At 48.4% G+C, this 25,414-nt stretch overlaps 1 protein-coding gene across 1 annotated transcript; it reads right to left on the bottom strand.

Moving 5' to 3' along the window:
* Positions 1–1,307: 1,307 nt before the first annotated feature.
* On the bottom strand, positions 1,308–24,921 carry lrrc75bb (leucine rich repeat containing 75Bb). The gene is made up of 4 exons (XM_084687922.1): positions 24,347–24,921; positions 18,606–18,734; positions 16,443–16,555; positions 1,308–3,554 (listed from the first exon to the last, which is right to left on the bottom strand). Exons 1-4 carry the CDS (start codon positions 24,632–24,634, stop codon positions 2,951–2,953), a joined length of 1,134 nt encoding a protein of 377 aa, XP_084544048.1. The 5' UTR covers positions 24,635–24,921; the 3' UTR covers positions 1,308–2,950.
* Between the last annotated feature and the right edge of the window lie 493 nt (positions 24,922–25,414).

The raw sequence follows: 25,414 nt of genomic DNA, 5'->3' as shown, positions 1-25,414 counted from the left end.
GTGAGCCTTCCTGTGTCCTGTGTTCCTAGTTTTCTAGGTCGACGTCATGCCTGCACAGCTTCAACCTTGACCCCAGCCCCAGCCCCAACACCAGCCTCCAGCCCCAGCTCCAACCCTGACCTCATCCCCAGCTCCAACACCAGCCTCCAGCCCCAGCTCCAACCCTGACCTCAGCCCCAACACCAGCCTCCAGCCCCAGCTCCAACCCTGACCTCAGCCCCAGCCCCAGCACCAGCCTCCAGAAAGAGAGGACATTTTGTCTGCTTTGCCATGCATCAGCGCCCTCACTAACCCTCAGACCCAGACGCCCCCCCCCCCCCCCGACGGGGCACCAAAGATGACTGGCCACTGACCGGAAGACTGGGCCTGAGCTCACCCTGACCAACACAACAGTCAAGATCCCAGGCTCTCTCATATCATTCACCATAGAATGTGTCAAAACTTTTACAAGCTCTGGAAAACGAAGCCCAATTCCTGTCAGAACTGGAACAATAATCAGAAGAAGTCCCTGCTCGGCTCGCGCCACTGATGGCTTTGTGTCCCAGTGTTCCGTCTCGTCGCCTGGGCGACGTGACAAGCAGCGTTGCTGGGAGAACAGGAAACAGCTAACCATGTGGCAGGCTGTGTCAATGTCAGCTACAAATTGGCACAAGATCCAGCGTCATCCGACACCGGTCGCTGGAGTTTCCCTCCGACGTCTAATAAGAGCCTGTGATGGATGGGCCCGACACGACGCTCCTCCTGTGGATGTGCCGAGGCAGCGCTGCTCCCTGGAGACAGCAGTGCTGAGACGACTGTTCCTCCGGCAGGCCCATACAGGGCCGGACCATCCACACCTAGCGCTACAGCTGGCGTCCCAGACCAGGTGACGTGCAGGAGTCGAAGCTGTAAGTGGATATCCCCTCTGATGCAGAGAGAGTGGAGTTAATAACTCACAGGGCTTCATCAGGAGGGATGTGGTGTTTGATCGTGAAGGGGGGATGTGGGTTGAGAGCCGGGGTTCGGCGGAGGTCATGACTGACGTGGTATTTTTGGTTGTTGTGGGGTCAGCGGAGCTGCACTGGTGGTGCGAACGACCCAGATCACACCCTCTTCCTTCAGCTCCGTCTCTCTCTGCACGGCAAGTTTGGAGGTGCTAATTTAACACCAGGTGTTTCTGTGAGTCCATCTCACTGGGTACTGGTGGTGTTAATTAGCATTTTGAAATGTGCCATGTGTGAACCATTAATACTATCTCTGTGTGGAGAGTTTAATGCGGGGTCAGAAACACTTGGTAACAACAGTCCATTAAACCACAAAGTCACACATTAAACTGCACATTTGTAATTGGTATTTATTTTGTTGCAAGAACAGTCACATTTGTATTCAGTTTGAAAGAAATCCACAATGTTTTGGGGTACAGGAACACAAGTCAAAATTCTGTCATGACAGTCATGCTTTGATGACCCTGGCTTTGATGACCCTGGCTTTGATGACCCTGGCTTTGATGATGATAAACAGTTAAAAGAGAGTTTCATTCCAGAACAGGAAAGTACAGGAAAATATTTGTGACTTTGAGTGTACTTGCATTTAAAGTGCAAAATGAGTAAAGCGTTCATTTCTAAGACCCAAGGTCTTCAGATTTCAATGCACCCTCACACACTCTTGAACACGTACACATGTGCGCACACACACACACACACACAATCGCATGAAGTTCAACTAGGTCATCTCTGCAGCCCTTCATTAAGCTGCAGTAAACTCTTCTAACTATAGAAAGAACACAGAAATATAACAGAAGAAGATGGCTGTACAGAACACTTACTGTGAAGCCTCATATGAAGTGCTGTCTGACAACAAAAGGTCACATGTGCACACTGTAACAGCACAGAGGCCCTGAATGACACTTTGAAGAACCCTTTGACCAACTGAATTTTTCTTTGTTCTAGACCTAGCATTGGACGAGCGCCCTTCAGTTTGTTGTGTCCAGGCTCACAAATAGAGATGATTAGCCCGTGGTTGGAGATGCAATCTGGAAGTAACACTGTTAGCTAAGAGACGATGGCTTCTCACCATCTGTGACTGTTCACCTCTAACATGACCTGACGCAGGCAGCCATCAGCAGAATCACACACACACACACACACACACACACACACGCACGCACGCACACTCTTGCTGGAGCCGCCCCGCTTACAGAAAAAAATTACTGAATAAAATTGGATGGATATGTCATTAAAACGGTGTGTGTGTGAGGTAGGTCAGCAGCATGTCTGTTCTGAGGCCCTCACTGCCGGGTTCCTCACACCCTGACAGCCCGGTGAGACCTCCCCCCACACCGGAACACAGCTGGAACCATTCTGTCTCTTTCGGTCATCTTTAAGCTCAACACTCATTTCCAACTCTTTTTGCCAGCATCAACGACACCAGTCATGCTGCATCATTGCTGCCTGTAGCAATGAGACTCTTCAGCTGGTGGGATCTCTCTTTCTCTCTCTCTCTCTCTCTCTCTCTCTCTCTCTCTCTCTCTCTCTCTCTCTCTCTCTCTCTGTCTGTCTGTCTGTCTCTCTCTCTCTCTCTCTCTCTCTCTCTCTCTCTCTCTCTCTCTCTCTCTCTCTCTCTCTATCTCTGTCTCTCTCTCTCTGTCTCTCTCTCTCTGTCTCTCTCTCTGTCTCTCTCTATCTCTCTCTCTGTCTGTCTCTCTCTCTCTCTGTCTCTCTCTCTCTCTCTCTCTCTCTCTCTCTCTCTCTCTCTCTCTCTGTCTCTGACAGCCCGGTTCTTCATCCTGCCGGATGGGATGAGTTGGGATGAGTTTCGGAGGGTGGTGTGTTCGGCGTTAATGCCATGATGACGCATGCTGACTGGGGGCGTGGCTACGGAGGCCAACCGGAGGGGGAGGGGTGGGGCCAGGCTGTCACGTCTCATACCTCGGGAGCGTCCAGGCGACCCTGGAGGCGTGGCCTCGGAGCCGTCACCTCTCACAGTAGTGCACGGCCACGTTCTTGGTGAACCTCGGCTCTCCCACGGCCCACGACGCCAGCTCCAGCTTATCCTCCTCCTCCTCCTCCTCCTCCTCCCCTGCGCCCCCCTCCCCATCCCCGTACAGGCTGGGCTCCTCCAGGGAGCTCTCCAGAGCGTAGCGCCCGTAGGCCTGCCCCTCGCTGTACTCGTAGATGGTGGGCAGGCTGCTCCTCAGGCCGAACCGGCGCCTCAGCGCCACCAGGAGGGGCTGGGGCACGGTGTAGATGTCCACGTTGTTGCCCAGGTCCACCCAGCCCAGGCTGGGGAACTGGCGCGGGTCCTTCACCACCTCCGTCAGGTCCTTCAGGACGGACACCGTCAGCCGGTTGCCGTTGACGGCCAGAGTGGTGAGCTTGGGCAGGGAGCCCAGGCAGGGCAGCAGCTGGCGCAGGCTGTCGTCCTGCAGCTGGGTGAAGCTCAGGTCCACGGCCGACACCGCCTCGCCGTTGCTCTGCAGGTAGACGGCCACGCGGTGGACGTCCCCCGAGGAGAGAGGGATCCCGGACAGGTTGACGACGTCGCCCGACAGCCTCTTCTTCAGGGTGGTCTTGAGACTGTTGGCGAGGGGGCAAGGAGACAGTGTTAGAGTTTAGATAGTCCTGACGGTGACTGTTTAGTGCTGATAATGACCACTGAAAAAGACAAATTAGTCCCAATGAGGACTATTTACATTTATGCATTTAGCAGACGCTTTTATCCAAAGCGACTTCCAAGTGAGAGCTTTACAAAAGAGCATAGGTCACTGATCATAACAACGAGGTCGTCCCAACATTGCAAGCAGCCAAAACATGAAGCATACATTGTGAAAAAACGAAACTATTTAGATCAAATGACTATTTGGGTCTGTTGAATACTAGTCCTGATGACTATTTAACCTTGCTGAGGACTGACCAGCTGCGTTGACAGTCAGGTAAGAACTAATGATCCTAATGTAAAAAGCCGGTGTTTATGGATCTGTTCCGGGGGGACAGGGGATGTTGTGTTGCACAGTGTGGAAGCAAGTTTCCTGGTGTAGCAACCGCACAAACACAAGTGGACTTGGCAAGCTGGTGAGATATTTCGGGGGCATATTCATGTGTTCATTCTCTCTCTCTTTCTCCCTCTCTCTCTCTCTCCTTAGAGAAGCAAATCCTTCACAAAAATCCAAGAGTGGTTCTCCACGGGGCACCAGCGAGGAGTCACTCCTCGTCCAGAAGTCTGTCAGCATGAACAGACGGCAGACATGGAGTCACCAGGGCGACGACCAGCTAGGAAGGCGCCGTGTCTGACTAGCTGACTGGAGTGGCAGTGTCCTCCTCACCCCCCTGACTCCACCCAGGAGGGAGGGCTGTCGCTGTGTGTCCTCCTCACCCCCCTGACTCCACCCAGGAGGGAGGGCTGTCGCTGTGTGTCCTCCTCACCCCCCTGTCTCCACCCAGGAGGGAGGGCTGTCGCTGTGTGTCCTCCTCACCCCCCTGACTCCACCCAGGAGGGAGGGCTGTCGCTGTGTGTCCTCCTCACCCCCCTGACTCCACCCAGGAGGGAGGGCTGTCGCTGTGTGTCCTCCTCACCCCCCTGACTCCACCCAGGAGGGAGGGCTGTCGCTGTGTGTCCTCCTCACCCCCCTGACTCCACCCAGGAGGGAGGGCTGTCGCTGTGTGTCCTCCTCACCCCCCTGTCTCCACCCAGGAGGGAGGGCTGTCGCTGTGTGTCCTCCTCACCCCCCTGACTCCACCCAGGAGGGAGGGCTGTCGCTGTGTGTCCTCCTCACCCCCCTGTCTCCACCCAGGAGGGAGGGCTGTCGCTGTGTGTCCTCCTCACCCCCCTGACTCCACCCAGGAGGGAGGGCTGTCGCTGTGTGTCCTCCTCACCCCCCTCACTGGGGGGGCTCAGACAGGAGACTACCTAAAACAAGACCCCCTTTTCTCTGCCGGAGGGGGGGATTACGTTTTGAGAGAGTTGACAGGTAGTCAAGGTGGATCAACAGTGAGAGTCCGGCAGGGGTGGGGGGTGGAGGTGGGGAGGTGGGGTGCAGGGCTCTCTCCTGAGGGAGATGGGTGAGGTGGTGGGGGGGGAGACAGTTGTCGGTTCTCTGGTTGGGGGGGGGGGGTGAGGAGGCCACACACCCACAGGCAACAGGGGCTTTTCTTACAGCACAGTACAGCAACATGGCTGTGCAGAGGAGGACACAGAGATTAAAGTGAGAGGCAGAATGCAGATGTCTGGGAGGGAGAACTGATAAACCACAGGGGCTGGATGTTTGTTCCTGACTCCCCCTCACCCCCCCCCTCCCTCCCTAAGCTCTCACCCACCCCTATCTCTCTCTCCCTCTCTCTCTCTCTCCCTCTCTCTCTCTCTCTCTCTCTCTCTCTCTCTCTCTCTCTCTCTCCTCTCTCTCTCTCTCTCTCTCTCTCTCTCTCTCTCTCTCTCTCTCTCTCTCTCTCTCTCTCTCTCTCTCTCTCTCTCTATCTCTCTCCCTCTCCCTCTCTCTCTCTCTCTCTCTCTCTCTCCCCCCTTCTCTCTCTGTCTCTCGCCCTCCCCCCCTCCTTCTCCCCTAGGTTGTGTGGGAGCGTCATGAATCCACAGCCTGTGGTCCTGCGATCAGTCACCCTCCGTGCTGGGGAGCAGACGTGGGAAGACCTGCAGCTAACTGGAGCTCAGATTTGTGTGGTTATTGATTCCTCGAGTGGGCTGTAATTCAGCCCTCCCTCCCCCCCCGCCAGCCCGCCTTTTCCTCTCCCTCCTTCCATCCCCTTCTCTCCCCCACTCCACCTTCCTCCATTTCCAGGCTCTCTTTTTCTCCTCTCTCTCTTGTGCTGTAGATATTGTGGGGCCTCTATGTTTAATTCCAGAGCCTGCCAGCCAACTCTTTTATAATCCTTTGGGAGAGAAATGTCAAGATGATTTTTCACATCGAAGAAAAGGTTGTAATACCCACCCAAACAGACTGGAACGAACCTCACTGGCATGAAGTATCTATCCACCTAACCCTCCTCTCTGCATGGGATGCCCACCCGCACTCCCCCCTCCCCTCTCTTGCCTTTCTGCATCCTCTCTCTCCATGTCAATTTATCTTTCCCTTTGCCTCTTCTGTCTCTATTTATCTTCCTCTCCCTCTTGCTCCTTCCCCTCCCCTTCCCTATCTCTCTCTCTCTCTCTCTCTCTCTTCTCTCTCTCTAGCAGATGGACTTACTCTCTTTCCCTTCCCTTTGCTTCCTTACATCTCTATCTTGCTCTCCTTCTTTCTACCTCCCCTCTACCCTCTCTCCATCCCTCCCTCTTCGCTCTCTCCATCCCTCGATGCCCTCCTCTCTCTCCCTTCCTCCCCTCTCTACCTCCCCCCCTCCCTCCCTCGTCTGTCTCTCTCTTTCTCAAACAGATGGGCTGTAGGGCTTTACTGTTGTGCACAACCTGCTGAATTCACAACTGAGAATGTAGCAACTTTTGTTTTCCGTCTCCGTGTTTTTGGCACGGTGAGGTATTTCCCGGCTCCTGTTGGAGCCGTCTGCCTCTCACCTCGGTGTGTGTGTGTATGAGTGTCTGTGTGTGCGTGAGTGTGTGTGTGTGGGAGGAGGGTGCAGAGAGAGGCTTCTCCTGTAAAGAGAGGCAGTGCTGGGAGGGAGGAGAGAGAGATGGAGAGAGCCTCTAATATGATTTTAATGAGACTGAGCAAAGACGATCTCCAACTGCCATCCTGATCCCAAACCAGCCACCCACGGGGGGGGGGGGGGGGAGGGAGGGGGGGGAGGGAAGGCACACACCCACAGGCAGCACTGGCCTTTTTAACACCACAGTCTCAGCCACAGTCTGTTACCATCAAACTGAAAAGCATTTAAAAAAAGACTTTAGGAGACTTTTAGTCTCTTTTCGTCTTGTCACCAGACAGGAGACCCACCCGGACCAGCAGTTCACCCCCAAACAGAACCATCACATGGAGCCCTGCTTGCTTCAGACTGTTTCTGACTGCTTCGGACTGCTTTAGACTGCATCTGACTGCTTCAGGCTGCTTCTGACTGCTTCAGACTGCTTCTGACTGCTTCAGGCTGCTTCTGACTGCTTCAGACTGCTTCAGACTGCTTCTGACTGCTTTGTGACTGCTTCATACTGCTTCTGACTGCTTCTGACTACTTCAGACTGCTTCTGCCTGCGTTATGAAAACACAGAGCCACTCACAGTTTCAGGTGTCCCGTACGCAGCAAATGACCCAACAGTAATATATCTTTCGACTTCATCAGGAGAAAACAGATATCGCGACACAGACAGTACATGGGAATAGACTCCCCAGTCAGACTAGCAGTTGCTTGATTGAGGGCTTTGCTACCTACTTAACTGGTCACTTTGTTTTCTGAGGGAGCACATTATTATTCAGGATTTCCCTACTGGGGGAAAACATCTTTCTTCTCTGTTTCTCTGTAGACTCATAAAATACACTGGTGTGGTAGTGACAACACAGGTCAAAGGGGCAAGAGCTCAGTTAATAAAAAAGAGCTTTGTCACTCCCTAAAGCCTTTAAGTAAGAACAGTCTGTTCAGAGAGAGAGAAAGAAAGAGAAAGAGAGAGAGAAAGATAGAGAGAGAGAAAGAGAGGGAGAGAGAGAGAAAGAGAGAAAAAGAGAGAGAGAGAGAGAAAGAGAGAGAGAGACAGAGAGAGAGAGAGAGAGAGAGAGAGAGAGAGAGAGAGAGAGAGAGAGAGAGAGAGAGAGAGAGAGGGGGAGTCACCTGAGGTTTGGGATTTGGAGACAGCTTAGTTTTCACAGGGTTCAGATTGTAAAGACAAGCTTAAGGTAACAGCCATCTGTAGTCCACATACTTCCCTAGGAAGCACAAAGCCCGCCCGCCCGCCCGTGACACATCCTTCCAAACAGAGACTGCTTACGTCTCTGACATCTAACCTCTGCTCCTGGACCTGGAGAGGGGAACAGTGTGTATACACCTTTAAGTTAACTGTCTAATACAGAAAACAGAGTTATCTGCAACGAATTGCTTGATTTTTGCCAACATGAGAGCTATAACTATTTTTTAAAGGAATGTGAAGTGATTACTTTTATAGCCATTTTAACAATGCACAGTATTTATCTGGCATCAAACACTTGTTTACCCGTGGCTGTTGAATCTGTGTGTGTGATTCTTTTAGACTGTTCTGCTATCAAACTCATACCAAGAAACCTCTGCAGGTGCTGTAACAGCTGGAAATGGGGAGAAGAAAGGAGAGGACATAAAAGGAGGCGATGGGAGACTAAGAAAGAGAGACAGATGGGAGACTAAGAAAGAGAGACAGAAGGGATGGAGGGTGAGAGACACACTGAGCTTATAGAGAGCTTCCTGGTATGTCTTCCTCTCTCTTTCTCTCACTCCATCTCGTTCTCTTCACCTCCCTCTTTCCACTCCTCTCCTCTCTTTTCTTCCAGGACAGCAGAGTCTCTAAACAAACAGGGTGTAGCAGGCAAGATACTGCTGCCACCACAAACACATATTTCTTGGAAGGTAACGCTGCTAGGTTTTACAAGAGAGTTCACACTGTGCCTAAATATTCCGGAGGTGGGTGAGCGCTGCTGAAAGCGCTGCGAGTGGCGGCTGAAACTTGTAATCTGTCCACCCACACAGAACACACGTTCCCCTTCATTTCCCTTCATGAATCAGTAATGCCCTGGGAGCCTGGGAGGCTGATGGAGGCTGATGGAGACTGATGGAGGCTGTGGGAGGCTGATGGAGGCTGATGGAGACTGATGGAGGCTGTGGGAGGCTCATGGAGGCTGGGAGGCTGTGGAAGGCTGATGGAGGCTGGGAGGCTGAGGGAGGTTGATGGAGGCTGTGGGAGGCTGATGGAGGCTGGGAGGCTGGGAGGCTGAGGGAGGCTGTGGGAGGCTGTGGGAGGCTGATGGAGGCTGGGAGGCTGATGGAGGCTGTGGGAGTCTGGGAGGCTGATGGAGGCTGTGGGAGGCTAATGGAGGCTGTGGGAGGCTGATAGAGGCTGTGGGAGGCTGTGGGAGGTTGATGGAGGCTGTGGGAGGCTGAGGGAGGCTGTGGGACACTGGGAGGCTGTGGGAGGTTGATGGAGGCTGTGGGAGGCTGATGGAGGCTGGGAGGCTGATGGAGGCTGTGGGAGGCTGATGGAGGCTGTGGGAGGCTGATGGAGGCTGTGGGAGGCTGTGGGAGGTTGATGGAGGCTGTGGGAGGCTGATGGAGGCTGTGGGAGGCTGTGGGAGGTTGATGGAGGCTGTGGGAGGCTGTGGGAGGTTGATGGAGGCTGTGGGAGGCTGTGGGAGGTTGATGGAGGCTGTGGGAGGCTGATGGAGGCTGTGGGACACTGGGAGGCTGTGGGAAGTTATAAACAACTGGGAGGCTGAGGCTGGATGGCTGGGAGGCTGATGGAGGCTGGGAGGCTGTGAGGCTTACTGTATGGGCCTCCTGTCTGTTTTGGAGTGCACAGTATACATCGGACAGCTCTCCACATAGTGGTGCAGCACAGACATGGAGACAGAAGCCTGTGAGAGAGCTGGGTGTGCAGGTCGTTCTCCCAACCAGCCTGGCCCAGGGGGAACCAGGCCTGATCCCAGGCTGCTTCATCAACACTTGGGTCCTGGCTTGTTTATTCACTACATCGATCGTCCTGCTCTGCCTCTGGCAGTCTGTATTACACATTCAGCAGCGTCTGTGCGTAGCCTGCCGAGAGCCTGAGGGTGGAGGTGAGGGTGGAGGTGGAGGTGAGGGTGGAGGTGGGGGTGGAGGTGGCGTTGGAGGTGGGGGGTTCTAATGCTCTTCCGTCAGAGTAAGACACACACTCACACATGCGTGCACACACACACTGTGATCCGAGCTCCCCAGGTTTCTGCTGTCAAGGTGCTTTAATTAGCCAGGAGAAGGTCAGCCAGAGCTCTGGGGCTAGGGGGAGGGTGGAGGGGATGGGGTGGAGGGGAGGAAGGCAACAGACTCTCATCGCATCCCTTCAGTAACTCCAGGTCTCAAGGGCACTCCTGACATCACCCCTGAGGCTTAGGGCGGGGCTGAGGCTAGGGCTGGGAATGAGGAACAGGCTTTAAACTAGCAACACAACGAAAGTTAAAAAAAAGAATAAGTAACAAAGCAGCAATTAAATCCACACAGCCAACCAGATAGATTTCCCTGTGCAGTTTTCTCTGAGAGCTATTAAAAATCCAATAATAAAACAATATTAAAGATTGTGGTGAAGCTCATCCATGGATCAATGCACCCTCGGCCCAAGCCAAGAAACACCTCACTGCACACACAAACACACACACATGTGTGCATGTACGCATCATAACAGCCCCAAAGACTTGAGCAGACAAACTGGGTTCTTCTAAGAAAAGAGACGGGAGAGGCATAATGCATAGAAAACACTCCGGGTTACGTAACCGTGGACGACGGTGCAGTTATGAAACTGGCATTAAAATGCAGGACAAGAGAGACTGGAGGAGACTCTATAGAGGAGGCACGCTAACAAAAAACCTCCCCAAGCATTTTTTGAAAATAATATTACACCTAAAGAATACTTATTATTTACTTACAAAGTAAACTTGACTTGTATATGTGTTTGTTATACTGTATATGTTGTTAATAAGAATATGAATATAACAACAATATTTCAAGTTCATTTACGATTGTGTAGAAAAATATAAATATAATGAAAATGGATTAAGGTCTCATTTAGTCATTTCTATTCGATTTAAGTATATTATTTTCCCAGCTTGGGTCTTCCTGGTGCGTGTTGTATTTTTCCTCCCTTCTTCCCTCCACTCCTCTCCAACCGTCCTCCCTAAACCCTACAGCTCGACAGCGTTCAGATCAGTAAAGCTTTTGGAGGTCCAGTCAGCAGTAGACGGGAGAGGCATGCTGGCTTCACCCACGACACCAGGAGAACCAGGAACGACAAAAGACCTGAGAGCTTTTCCTCATGAAAGAGTTCCTCCAACCAAGACTGGAATTGACGGAAGGGACGTTGAAAGTAGTTTTTACTGCTGGTCATTAATGTGATCAATACTTGAATTAATGAATTATTATTGTGAACTTTAATGTGTGGTGATTCAGATTCTGCCCCCCCCCCTCCTCGTCTGTTATCTCTCCACCTCCCTCCTCATCCTCTATCCCTCCCATCTCTCCCATCCCTTCATCCCTGCTCCTCTCCCATCCCGCCTCCTCCCCCATCTCTGGTCCTCCTGGACAGGCTGGTTGTAGGGAAGTGTGTCATTAATAATGGATGAAGACCAGGGCTGGGTCCTTAAGTCTTTCCACGAGGTGGAGCTCAGACAGAAAATAATTGACTGGATTAGCTAATGAACACATCCAGTCCCATCACTTAATCTACAAGTGGAGACAATTATCCTCAATCAGACAGTATAAAAGAGGGAGAAAAAAATCTATCAGGCTATTGAAACAGGACCTTAATGAAGTGTGCAGGTGGCTCGCACATCTTGTTTCATATTCCGGTTAGTATTCCGTGTAAGGTTTAGGGATGAGTCACTGTCGTCTGTTTTGAACAGTTGAGTTTTGTCCCCGCCTCCATCAGCCCCTCTCAGGTCTCTCTCACCTGGAGGCGACGGGTCAGCTCAGGACTTGCCGAGTGGGTCAGTGGAGCTGAGTCAGAGCTTGTGTGACCTTTCTCTCACCACACCTCCGGGGGCAACTTCCCTCTCTAGAAATAGGCCAGAGCACGTGTAAACACATGAGCCTCTGCCCGCCGTCAACAAAGAGAGAGAGAGGGGGGGGGGGGGTTGTTTTGAGATTTTACGAGACGCGTTATCCTACATGTGGTCTGGATGAGGTCTGTGTGTGGTCTGGGTGTGCCCTAAGTTCGTCTGCACCAGTGCTTGGGAGGTCAGACACGCGCTGCAGGCAGATGGTTGAGACGTATATTCACAGCCCACACCCACGCCTGATAAGACCTGCTAGCATCACAGCCCACTGTCTTCTAACACGCCCACCCTGTACCTCTTTCGGTCTCCCGCTCACCTCCAGCTAAGAGAAGTCTGCATTACAAGTCACACAACATTTATCTTTACTAATTCTTCAAGTCCTTGACTGGCAGCTGCTGACGTTTTAGAAGTAAGAATTAGCAATCAACAACTTTACATATTGGTCCACAGCTTCACAATAAAGTTGAATATGATTCTTTGAAACGATGCATTTCGAAACCACATTACAATACCTTTGTGCTGTGTGATGTATGAGTGAATGTAATACTTCCTCTGAGCTACTATGTTCTGTAGGACATAAACGGGTCTTGTGATTGGCTGGTTGTGAAGAGCAGGGCTAAGACCTCAAGCACAGCAGGTTGTGAAGAGCAGGGCTAAGACCTCAAGCACAGCAGGTTGTGAAGAGCAGGGCTAAGACCTCAGGCACAGCAGGTTGTGAAGAGCAGGGTTAAGACCTCAGGCACAGCAGGTTGTGAAGAGCAGGGCTAAGACCTCAGGCACAGCAGGTTGTGAAGAGCAGGGCTAAGACCTCAGGCACAGCAGGTTGTGAAGAGCAGGGCTAAGACCTCAGGCACAGCAGGTTGTGAAGAGCAGGGCATCGAACGAGTACTGCGAGAATAGCAGCCATGTGAGAACAATCTCCTTCTAACGTGCTGGAGGATCAATATCAGGGTAATAAAGCACACAGGGGTGATGAATTCTAAATCCAATACTGATTTGGAAACAAACAAAAACACAACCATATCAAATCTCTCTGAGGAACTTTAAATACACCTCAGGCAGCAAGAACATGGTATTTCTCAAATTAATTTGAGGCCTGAAGCCTCTCTGATACAATCTAAACAATAAAGCACTAGTTGGAGCAGAACTGCGCTCTACGCTAGAACGGAACAGAGTGATGTAATAAAGGCCTGGTAATGATTTATGCATGAGCTCATGCAGCAATAGTGTTATGGGATTGCAAATCCTCAATGGCAATAATTCTCCTTTTAATCCTAGATTGCAAAGCAGGCTGTGCAAGTGACACACAGGGTTATTGTGAAAATACTAATGCTTAAAACATCCATATGAATTTTTGTTCCTGCACATAGCGCAGACCACATTTCCAGCTCTAATGCATTCAGGGCAGCAAAGACCGAGAAACAGATGCACACTGTTGTAATATGCAGTCCTACACGGTCTCTTTCTTTTCCTCTCTCTCTCGCTGTCTCTCTGTCTCTCTCTCTCTCTCTCTCCCACTCCATCTCCCTCCCTTTCTCCATCTCTCTCTCCCTCCTTCGCTCTTTCTTCCTCTTTCCTTCTCTCTCCCTCTAGCTTTCTTCCTCTCTCCTCCCCCCTCTTTCCCTCGCTCCCCTGCTCTCTCTGACAGAAGGGCTTCCCCAGAGACAAGCAGACAACCCAGACCACAGAAGAGCTCCATGCTCTCTGTGAGGAAACTGTTGAACAAAATGGACTCTTAAAAGAAAGCAGCAAAAATCCCATAAGAGAGGCAAGAGAAGAAAAAAAATAATCGATGTAAGAGAAAAAGGTTCTTACAGTTTTTCTCAATTGTTAACACACAAAAATGGTATGTGTAAGTCATCCCCACAAAACCATTTAGCCAATTCCCAGCAGAAAAACCGTGAACCCTATTCTTTAAACACAATTTACCCTTTTTGACACATTACTCAGCTTCATTCACACTTCTTTGCAAAAGTCTAAACACACATCTCACTTTAAGACACAATCGTCACCATTATGTCATTTAGAAAACACTGCCATTTGATAAGTGAACTCAAACCAGCGCAATTCAAACACCCCTAACAACCAAATATCCATGTGTAAGCACTAACAAACAAAAATACTCAACAAGCAATCGGGTTTGGAATGAATACAAAGGTAAGCGCACCTGTACTTTGAAATACCGTTTTTTCCAATTGCTTAAGCACAATTTTGAAAACAGAGCTCACTTTGTCAAAACACAACACACAATTCACCCAACGAGACACACAAGTAGCAGAACACCTCCAGTCTTTTGCAAAATGAAACACTTAGTTCAAAACTATACAATCATGAATAAAAAAACACATTTCTGTCACCGTATGCCACACACATGGTTCATGAAATTGCACTCTGTTTGAACCAGTTACAAGCTAGTGCAAAATTGAAAACACTTTTACACCAACTATTCTTTTCTAATGATATAACCTGCTTGATTTTGTCAGAGATATTGTTCCAGTAGAGTACGTACAAGTACATGAATATGTTGACCAAACACAATACACAAGACCAGTACTGCACACTGCTGAAAATATTTACTGTATTTCTCCACATTGTCTATGTAAAGGTTGCATTTTGTGCAGAAAATCACAACATATTTCAAATTGAATACTGTATATTAGGTTACATATGGATGCCAATATCAGAGGAAGAGGCAGAATTGTCAGAATGACAGGAGGTGGACAAGGGAGAGGAAGAGGCAGAATTGTCAGAATGACAGGAGGTGGACAAGGGAGAGGAAGAGGCAGAAGAAGAAGAACAACAATCTCTAATTAGATTTGGCCACACTATGACAGAAATACCTATGTACAGATTTGTGTTGTTGACTAACAGTACTACTATTTGTATACTGAGACCACTACAGTAACAAGAGCTCAAAATGCAATTGCTGTATGTCAAAGTCTATATTAGTATTAGTAGTGTTTTCAATTGCTCCCAGCAGTGTGTAAAGGGTGTTCAGAAGGTTGATTTTATTTGAGGGCTTTGTTTGTATTTTGAGTGCAAAGATTGGCTTATACAACAGATAATATGATTTTGACAACAATGTTTGATTTTAGGTAAAAAGTCAAGGGTTTGTCCAAAACAGTAAGTATAAAGATGTATGTTTAGAGTTTGGAGAAAACACAGTACACATTCAAGTCATGTGTCTATGAAATTGAGAATAACTGTAAAATAGTTGAAACCGAGAGGGAGTAAGTGAAAGGATAGGAGGAAGGGGTGGAGGAAAAGAGAGAGAGAAAGAGAAAGAAACCTTTCCGATACTGAGGGAGTATTGTGTAACTCTGAGATGAGAAACACGTAGGAAGAGAATCTCTTTATCTGTATCAAGTACCCACATCATTAGTAACCTCTGTCATGTAGCCCAAACCAACTGTGTCTTCATTACAGCTGTCCGGGTAGTTAGTCTGGAGGGTGGGGGGCAGTAGGGTAGTTAGTCTGGAGGGTGGGGGGCAGTAGGGTAGTTAGTCTGGAGGGTGGGGGGCAGTAGGGTAGATAGTGTGGAGGCTGGGGGCAGTAGGGTAGTTAGTCTGGAGGCTGGGGGTAGTAGGGTAGATAGTGTGGAGGGTGGGGGGTAGTAGGGTAGATCGTCTGAAGGCTGGGGTCAGTAGGGTAGATAGTGTGGAGGCTGGGGTCAGTAGGGTAGAAAATCTGGAGGCTGGGGTCAGTAGGGTAGAACATCTGGAGGCTGGGAGTGAAGATTGAGGTTCTGTATCCAGCAGTCTGTCTCAGCAGAGCCACTAATGAACACAGTGGGAGAACCCTGCCTCGTTATTGTCGAGTCTTATTTTTGAAATATGGCAGCGAGGAGTCTGGGAAGGGAAGTTCGCAGTCTGCTGTCACAAAACCACACAAACTAGGTTAATTGCTCAGGGAGAGGGGACCCCATGAAGATCATGACAGTGTTTCTCCTCCTAAAGTGACCTTCCTCCATCATGCACCTGCTCTGCAATCACACCAAGGGAGTCTTGCAGTGGAGTCTATTAGACCGTGTTTTCATGTTTCAATTTCGACCAACTCTCTCTATTCTGTCTATCCTGACGGCTACCTTTACTTCTCCCCAAGGCTGCATTATGTACAACAACCATGATGCCTGCTGTTTGTGGCCGCTGTGTCAGACCCCCAAAATGACTTGCGTCTAGGCAATACAACAACATGGACAGTATAACTGGTAGCATCTGGTCTGCTCTCACATAAGGAGCCAACACGTCCTAAAGTATAGAGCTGTTAAACGTCTTAAACGACTAATCTCTACCACACACGCAGGCAATACAATCCCGTCTGTGACGTGTGTGTGTGTGCCTGTTACGGCCACATGTGTTGTGTTCTTTGTTTGTCCTTTCCCTTCCCTTTTCTGTAGCTCCGCCCAGGTTGTGTCCCCCATGACTTCCAGATGAGATGCACCTGGCCAGGTGATCGAGCAGCAGATAAAGACTACAGTTCCCTGCTGCCAGAGGGAGGCTTCTAGCTTGGGGACTGCCGTGGTCTTGCTGACACTTAGCCTGGGAGTTTGTTGTACCGTTATGTTTGTTAAATGATGTTGTATTAATAAATCCCATGGATTTGGTACTTTCAAAGGTGTTTGAAGTAGTTGTTTAGGGTCAGAGGTGGAATGTTTGTTCGTCCCACAGGGCCACTGGGGTTGGGACGTAACAGTGCCTGTATGAGTGTGTGTGGAAGTGTGCATGTGTGCGTGTGTCTGCCTGTGTGAGTGTTGCACGGCAGGGTATGTCCCTGCCAGGGAGGGTGTCAGGGACAGAGGGAGGGCCAGACTCACCAGGCCTGAGTCTTCCTTCTGGGCACGCTCTGTCTCGTCCACTTGGAGTGAGGGGTCAGGTGATAGGTGAGCTGTCTGCAGATCTTCTCTGACGACTTCAGGGCATCGGTTTCCTGTAAACGCACACAAGCACACAATTACTGTCTTTCTAGTGGCTTGTGTCTGCTTGTGCTCATTTCACTAATTGCTCCATGGAGACTAATAAAGCTCCAAACTCAAAAAATAACGATTAAAATAGCCACAATTGTACCAGATGAATACAGGTATGTGGCATAGAATATACACATTTCTTCAAGTTCTTGGGAACAAAATGCAAGAAGCATTTTTTTTTACTCATTTATCACAACAAGTTAAACTATACCAAAGTGAAATACATTCCGAGAACTAATTAGAGAGACATAATCTTCAATTGGACATGTTTTTACTTAAGAATGCTCGTGCTATTTTCAAGAGTGGTGCTTTCAGTGGGGTTGTAGCCCAGTCTATGTGCCTGTGTTGTTGCAAAGGTGAAGGTTATTTATAATAGTCTGACCAACAGCAGAACAACAGGCTTCACATCATCTCAAGGCTCCTCCATCTCGTCCCATGAATGATGTTTGCCTGGAGCCTTTTCTGCATCAAAATACACTTCGCGCATCTCGCATGTCAATTTCCCTCATGCCTCCTCCTTCTCGCTCCATCTCTTGCTCCCTTCCTCCTCCTCCTCCTCTTCCTCCTCCTCTTCCTCCTCCCCTTTTTTTCTCTCTCTCTCTCTCTCTCTCTCTCTCTCTCTCTCTATCTCTATCTCTCTCTCCCTTCCTCTGTCAAAGACTTTAAACGGATTGGGTTGAGCAGAGCTGGGCAAATCTAATTAATGGTACAACACAACAACAAGATAGAGGCAATGCAGAGAAACAGGGCTGGCCTCAGGGCTCCCTTCCCACTCCCACTCTGTGGACACACACACACACACACACACACACAAGCTCATACTTCAAACCGTCTGCTGTTCTCTTTTCAGACAGTGGCTTGGCAGACTCGACCACACTGCTGCCCACCATACTTAAAGCCCTAATGATAACGGGTTTACATTATACAAGCTGGCACAGACAAAGGGTTCCTCTGTAGCCTCAGAGAAACATATTCTGTTTGATGTTCATTTGCTCTACGCTTTCCGAAAATCCACGGTTCCACTCGTGTTTTCAGAATGCTGAAGTATCTCGCGGTCACAATGCAATGCTCAAATGATTTACAGCAACAGACAGAAACATCCATGTTCCAAACATGGATTTCGTACATTTACTAATGTATTTAATGTTAGTTACAGTAGGCTGTATTTGGAAACCCTTTAGGAGTGAAAAACAGTTGAAGGAAACAATGAATCTGACGTAGTCATCTTTGATGTAGGACAGGCCTGTCTCCTCCATACAGCAGGGTCAGAGTGTAAACCTACAGGAGGGTAGATCTCAAGGAGCAGGGTCAGAGTGTAAACCTATAGGAGGTTAGAGTAGATCTCCAGGAGCAGGATTGGACAGCGTTGGTGTAGGACAAGAGAGCAGCTGAAAGGCCTCAGGCAAGGCACAGCGACTCTCTAAACCCCTGTCACATTTGACACAAAACTCTGCCAGGAGTGTCCAGCCAGCCAGTTAACAACCTTGCCAACTCCTTGCTACCCCCCCCCCCCCCCACCCCCACCCTCAACACACAACCCAACCACGTTAACCTTGTTTTTCTTGCTAACGACGGGGTCTGTACCGCTCTCTGAAAGCCGTGGGTGGATAGTGTGTGCCTGTTCTCCCTCTGATCTCAGACACACCACTCTCTACCTAAGCGAGGGAGCTTTTCTCTTGTCCGTGGGAATCGTCTGCCTTCCTGAAAAACCATGCCACGCTCATTCAAACCCGGCGGTGAATGCACCATTCAAAATTGTCGTCCACCAAAAACAGTCTTCGCGGTCCTTTAGAATATAAGGGTGACGAGATTAATATCGATGGAAACCAGACGATGAATGGATGCATGAATGGATACGTGGGTGAGTGGGTTTGATTGATGGATGTTGGCAGGGTTGGCAAGAACCCAACCAAACGGCGTGTCAAATATCCAGAAGACTCAGTGTCCTCTGTTTGATCCCTACGAGCCATCGCAGCTGTGATTTCATGACCTCAGACTGACAGATGGACTCACCCTCTTGGGACACTGCATGTCCTTGGCTAGGCTGAGCAGCAGCTCATGGGATATGGGGTCCACCAGGTTGAGAAAGGCTGCGTTCTTATACAGGATATCGTTCAGGGACGTTCCTTGAAGACCCAAGTCCTGTGAGAAGGGAGTTAGAGAGGGACGGAAAGAGAGAGAAATAAAGAAAGAGAGAATGAAAGAGTACTTGGTCACATTATTGAGGAAGAAAGGATAATACTTCAAAACGGGAAGGAAATTCCATCTTTAGGTGACATTACATGGCCTGCCTAATTCATATATATGGTCAGGGCTTATATAATACTTTTCATAATATTCCACTTCCTTCATTTTCACGTCCAGCAGATGGTGTTCGGTTGGGTAGTGTTGAGTGGTGTTTGATGGTGTTGCCATTGTTCAACTGCAGAGGCAGGAAAATGTTGAGCGCAGACTGCTTTAATAAATCGAGAACTGAGAAACCTTCCCTGGAGGTTGTTGTTTTCGTGTCGCCGGCTGGTCGGAGCTATCTGGAGTGACAGAGCAAAACACCAGGCTAGAGCAATCTTCAGGTAGCACTCTGAGCGTTGCCAGGGGGAGGGGCCTGTCACTGACGCCCTCCAGTTTGAGATGGAACGCTCTGAGACACATCAAAAGCACTGGATGCGGCCTGCACTCGCCACCGTGATCATCAAGATGACAACTACCGACACACACACACACACACGCATACACTGTGCTGGAACAGACCGCGGGCAAGGTGAAGAGTACACAGCATTAAGAACTCCCAGGATTCACACAGGATGAAAAACTGATGTTGGGAAGAGGTGAAAGTAAAAATGAGTTAGAACTCCTCCCCTCCTTATTAACTCAGTGTTGCGCATTCAGCACGTCTACTTAGTAAACTAAAACCATATCTGGATCATTCTGACATTGGCCATAATCAATGAACAAACATGCCTCATTTCAGATTAAGTCAATTTGTCGCATTGTTTGCTCTTTGATTTCACGGACTAATAGCCTCCCTTATTAAGCCCCGAGGTGTTTTTCCCCCAAACAAGATGCTTGTGTGGGTTGAGACAGCCCTTCTATATGCTGAGTGAAGAGAAACAGAAAAACAGAAAATGGTATTGTGTGCGTTTATGCAAAGCAAACAGCCCAGCTTGACAGGCTGATAGGTACAGTGAAGGCTGGGAGGAAATACTCCCATCAGCACTTTCTCTCCTCCTCCGGCTTTCAAGCTGATTTATGACTCTGGAGTTCTCTGGGGTTCCCTGGCTCCCCGTCTAGCATCCATTTTAGTCCACATGATGAGGAAACAAACCCCCCTTTTCCACGGCCACATCATGGGATGCAGGGAAGTAGACATACCGGGTCGTTGTTTTGGGGGGATTTGGTGTGAACGTGGTTAATCTACAACATCAAACATGCAATCATCACTTTTCTTTGAGATTCAGATAACCACGTACTGTACAAAGCCCCCCCCCCCCCACACACACACACACCCCTACACTTGAATACTGCCCCTGTTCTAAACTCACTGGTAAGTGGGATTTTGATTTTGGTGTCATCTTGCTTTGGTTTCATGCAGGTACGGCATGGATTAATCAAAGTGACAAACACATTCCGGAATGCTCCGTATGGTGCTCCAATTGTTGAGCGAAGCAGGTTCAGGCAAGGCACTGGGGCAGCGCGCGTCATACCACCCCATCACTGTGCCCTCAGGCCACAGGCGTAGCTCGATAGGCGGCGCTATAAAGTGGCTCCATGCACGCACACGCTTTGTCAAACCTGCCGTCTGCGTTGCTGCCTCCCACCACCGTCCCCTTCACCCCCGTGTGGTCTGTCTGTGCTCCCCGTGGGGGATTGAACTCGTTGCTCCCTGCCTCATGTCTTGCATACGCAGTGAAGGCGGGGAGCGCTTCCCCATGTACATCCATTCCGCCAATGTGAAACCATTTGTCATGTGTGAGAATAAATGGTGAAATCAATCACGTGAGTGTTTTGACTGAACTGACAGTTGGTGTGTGAAACATTTCAGTAGTTAGGGTTAGTCTGGTGCTCCATTTGTTCTGACTGACAGTTGGTGTGTGAAATGTTTCAGTAGTCTTCAGACTGCAGTCACAAAGCTTTTCCTTCGCCTTTGAAGCCACGTGTCTCATCTGATGCCCGTCTTGTCAACAAAGTCAGGGGTGAATACTGACAAGTCTTCATTTGAACACGTGAGCCCACTCTTCCACTGATTATTAAGAAATCTGTTCATTCAAACCACAGCACATCCAGCTATCAGGGTCTCTGTTCACAAGACGAAACGCACAAACAGAGTTGTTGACAAGTAGGACAACACAGAGCGCAGCTCCGTCTGGGTGATGCTCTATATTATCTAAAGAACAACATAGTTCCACATTGGTATCTCACTCACGGGGACACTATGATCTAAACACTTGTGTTAGAACAGCACAATGTAGCCCACTGTGATGGCAAACCCTCAGCTGTATTTCTGGGGAGGCTTGGGGAAAAGCAGTCCACTGTATTGCACTGTAGCCTATTTTCCTATATCATTACAACTGTGTCTTACTACAATTGAGATGGAAACCTGAAATCATATTCTACAACTCATCAGGTTTATCCATAACACAACTCCAGGAGCTTTTCACAGTACATTTGGTCATTTAGCAGACGCTCTTATCCAGAGCGACTTACGGTAAGTACAGGGACATACCCCCCGAGGCAAGTAGGGGGAAGTGCCTTGCCCACGGACACAACGTCATTTTGCACGGCCGGGAATCGAACCGTCAACCTTCTGATTAAATCCACATTTCCCTAACCTCTCAGCCATCTGACTCCCACAGTAATGTTGCCCCTCACTCCAGTTCACATTTTCAAAGCAGGATTTTCCTCATTTTCCTTTTGAGCTTGCTGTGTGTGTGTGTTTGCTGATGAGTCAATAAAGAAGGCTCCAGCTAATCAAGGTAACTTGTGCACTGCCCGCTGGCGATGCAAGTCAGTGCAGAGCCTGTTGGCGGTGAATGCTCGTGCAGTGCCCGTTCTTGCGAGATCCATGCCTCCATCGCTTGTTGTGGCTCATCGCGGTGAAGAAAGCGCTTGTATTCATTTCTCGCACCACACTTCCTGGGGTGCTGGGAAAGACACCTGCTGAATTACAACTTGATGCAAATCACGTTTCTTTAGTAATCGAGCCACAGACACACACACTCAGAGACACACACACAAACACACTCAGAGACAGATTATTGACTTTGTAGTTAAATTTCCCAGAAGGCTTAGTGATGGTGATATTAGTTTGCTGATGTTGCTTCCTCCATTGTGCCTCCCCTGTGTGCTGACTTCCTGTGTGCTGACTTCCTGTATGCTGACTTCCTGTGTGCTGACTTCCTGTGTGCTGACTTCCTGTGTGCTGACTTCCTGTGTGCTGACTTCCTGTGTGCTGACTTCCTGTATGCTGACTTTCTGTATGCTGGAGAAGGCAGGCTCGTCCAAATGCTACAGAAGGACTACAATGCTAAATCCAAATGACTACATAAATAAATGCAATGACTGTGTTAACTAACATCCTTAAAATAATTACGATAATTACCCATCCAACCTAATACTGGCGCAGCATCAAAAAAGCTGCTTTACACCCCAAGCACAAACAGAATCAGAACAGAAACAGAATAATCTGGCCCAGGAAGTTGTGGATGAAGCAAACCGAAAGATTTACAGTTTTCTTTTATCTGTGGTGTTGTGATCTCTGATATGTACTCATAGTATCTGGAACTGAATGTTTCAGTCATCTCTCAGCTAGTGCTGCGCTCGACCTAAAACCTTGACGTGTGCAACAAAAATATAAACATTTTATTAGATAGGCTACTGTAATTTGGCTCGAAGCCTAGAACCTGAACACTGCCAAACCTTGATTTTTGTAGGAGCAATCTGACCACACAACTATTCGATTCTTCTTGTGATGTACTATATATAAGACAAAGCATTCTCAGGGCATGGCCTCTTGCTTGGCTTGACTGCTTCAGAGAGTCGTTGTATTTTGTATTATCTCTCTCTGTGTTGCAACATTGAATTACTTAGTTTGACAAATACTGGAAACTGAGTAAAGCCTGAATTTTTCTTGCACTAATTCGTGGTGTTGACGAGGCAGGGATCCGGTATAACAAAGGCTCCTGAGGAAAGCACTGGAGGTAAGAAATCCCTTTGAGGAAATTATTATTTTCCCGTATCCAAACTACCTCAGCTGCCTGGCCTGACAACATGATTCTTTACGATACTGATTTGCATGGCCAGATGAGCTCTGGATTGTGTGTGGGCAAGGGTCCACCGGTTTAGAGTCTCAACTAATTAGCTGGCATAACATATGATTTGTGTTATGATAAAGCCTGAATCTTACATTAGTGTTTATTATACTGTTTATAAGAATAAACTGTAAAATCACGACCAGGGGGAGACGGGGATTCTACATTGTGCCTTCTTGATCTGCAGTCAAATGCTCCACCACTGAGCTACCACCCAAACCATTAAGGTCAGAGGTCATCACACACAGAGGTCTCACATCTCCTCCCTAACGTCTTCTGGGTATTCTGACCCTCCTCATTCCAGCACAGGCTTCCTGGGGCTCCTCTTGGACTGTCAAGTCTGAAGTACCCAACACAATCTCAGCTGGCAGAATGTCAGACATGACTGTCGTACCTGTCCAAACTGTCACACTGTTGCCTCAGACTGCATGGAGTTACACCCTCCAGGGGTCCACTACTGGATATCCATTTGGGGGTTTGTCACTTTGAAACTATCCTGTGGCCCCTGTTGTATTCGTTTATTTTTCTCAAATTCAGAGGACATCCTGGGGTTTCGTGTGATGCCACAGATGTTGAATATCTCAGGAATAGTCGTGTAATTGTGGTTAGATAATGAAGTTATAGGTGCATAACTTGCCAAATACACAAACAATCAAATAAGAAACGTTGTGGCATTTTTCTTTCCCGATATGTTTTACCCAAACACATTTGAAACGTTATGTAAGATGTAAATATTTTATAAAGAGGGTTTCCCCTCCAAGTCTCAGAAATAGGTCTTCCTTTGACATGGATCATCTATGGTCACGCACTGCCTCAGACGGGAAGCAACAGTGCACCTCTAATCCCCTCTGGGGTATGGTAATGAGGGAGGGAGCCGTACCAACGGGGAGTCCTCCCAATCAGACACGATTTCTCCTGAACTTCATGAGGCTTTCCTGTTAGATCAATACACTGAGTTACAAGGGCACCGTGAGCACAGGGGAAAACTCACGATCGCTCATTACTGCACAGAATCATCACTTAAACAGTAGTTTCATTAAAATCTGGGAAAAGTGACGTTCGCATTTAAACCGAACCGGGAGGATGCTGCAGGTGCACCTACATGTAGGCTACAGTATGTCTTCACATGTTGTAGGAAACAAGAGCTTGTTTTTTTTTGTTGCTGCGGATGTTATATCTTGAGACAGGGCAGCATACGCCAAATAAAGCACACATAAAACACAGAATGTAAATAGGCTGTCTCTATGTGACACTTCGTTAAATTATGAGATCTGCAAAAGTGAAGGCATCGCATTTGACATATGTCGTAACAGAGGAATAAACCAGGAAAAAATAATAATATTGACTTAAGGTATGCAACCCAAAAAAATGACACCTGTGGTGGCTCATGAAGTATCACGTTCTGATATGTCAAAGTTTAAGGAAACAATTCTTGATTCCACAACTTACCTTTCTCAATAATTGGAGCACTTCCGTTGCTTCTTCTACTTTCTGTTCACGGAAAAGCCTCTGTATTTCCCTGATCCACGCCACTCGTCTCACATAAGGGCTGTGGTTCGTTTTCCGCAGCATCCCCGGGAGCTTGTCCGATTTCAGCATAAGGGACGTAAACAAGAAGTCTCTGCCGCCTCTGCCTGAACTCCTCTCGGCTTCTCCGGAGCTGTCATGTCGCTGGCGTCTCCTTTTAGACATTTTTGTTTCTATGTCACTACTCTGCCTGGTGAACTTGGAACCCATTACTTCAATGTCGATGTGTATGTGGACTCGACGAAAATGTTTCAGTCACGTTTTATAAAACATAACCATGATAGTTACACTATAAACTTGGATATGGAGTTAACGCTGTATTCATATTTCAAAGACATATGAGCTGTTTCGCGAAAACACGCGGGAAGAGTCTCCTAATTTTATTCATTTATTTCCAAAAGAAAGACGATAAAACCTATTTCGTGCGCAGAACAGCATTTTGCTCCTCGAGACTCCAGCAGCCACCTCCATGCGCTCTCAGAGCTCGTGCTGCTATCACTGCTGTAGCTTACAGTACTACTATACTGTCTCACACTAGGCGCGTGCTTTCTGCTCTCTGCGTCCAATCAGATCAGCCACTGACCCAATTACATCAGAGTCATATTACAACTGTTCCCAGACCGGTTTTGTCTTTTGCAAAGAGATGGAGTTAAAATACGACTTGGTTTGGGTTAACAGATCCCAATCGGAACTCTTAATGAACAAACGCTGTAAGCTAATTTATAACTTGATAATTAATCATGTTTTAAATGTCCATTACAATTCAATCTGAACCAGCTGTTTCGCATGTTTTCGCGAAACAGCTCATGTCTTTGAAATATGAATACAGCGTTAACTCCATATCCAAGTTTATAGTGTAACTATCATGGTTATGTTCTATAAAACGTGACTGAAACATTTTCGTCGAGTCCACATACACATCGACATTGAAGTAATGGGTTCCAAGTTCACCAGGCAGAGTAGTGACATAGAAACAAAAATAAATAAAAA

The sequence above is a fragment of the Hypomesus nipponensis genome, chromosome 22 (assembly GCF_054491055.1).
Source record: "Hypomesus nipponensis isolate SF chromosome 22, ASM5449105v1, whole genome shotgun sequence".
NCBI classification, from domain to species: domain Eukaryota; kingdom Metazoa; phylum Chordata; class Actinopteri; order Osmeriformes; family Osmeridae; genus Hypomesus; species Hypomesus nipponensis.
The sequence above is the reverse complement of the archived record's forward strand: the minus strand, read 5'-3'. Positions and strand labels throughout refer to the sequence as shown.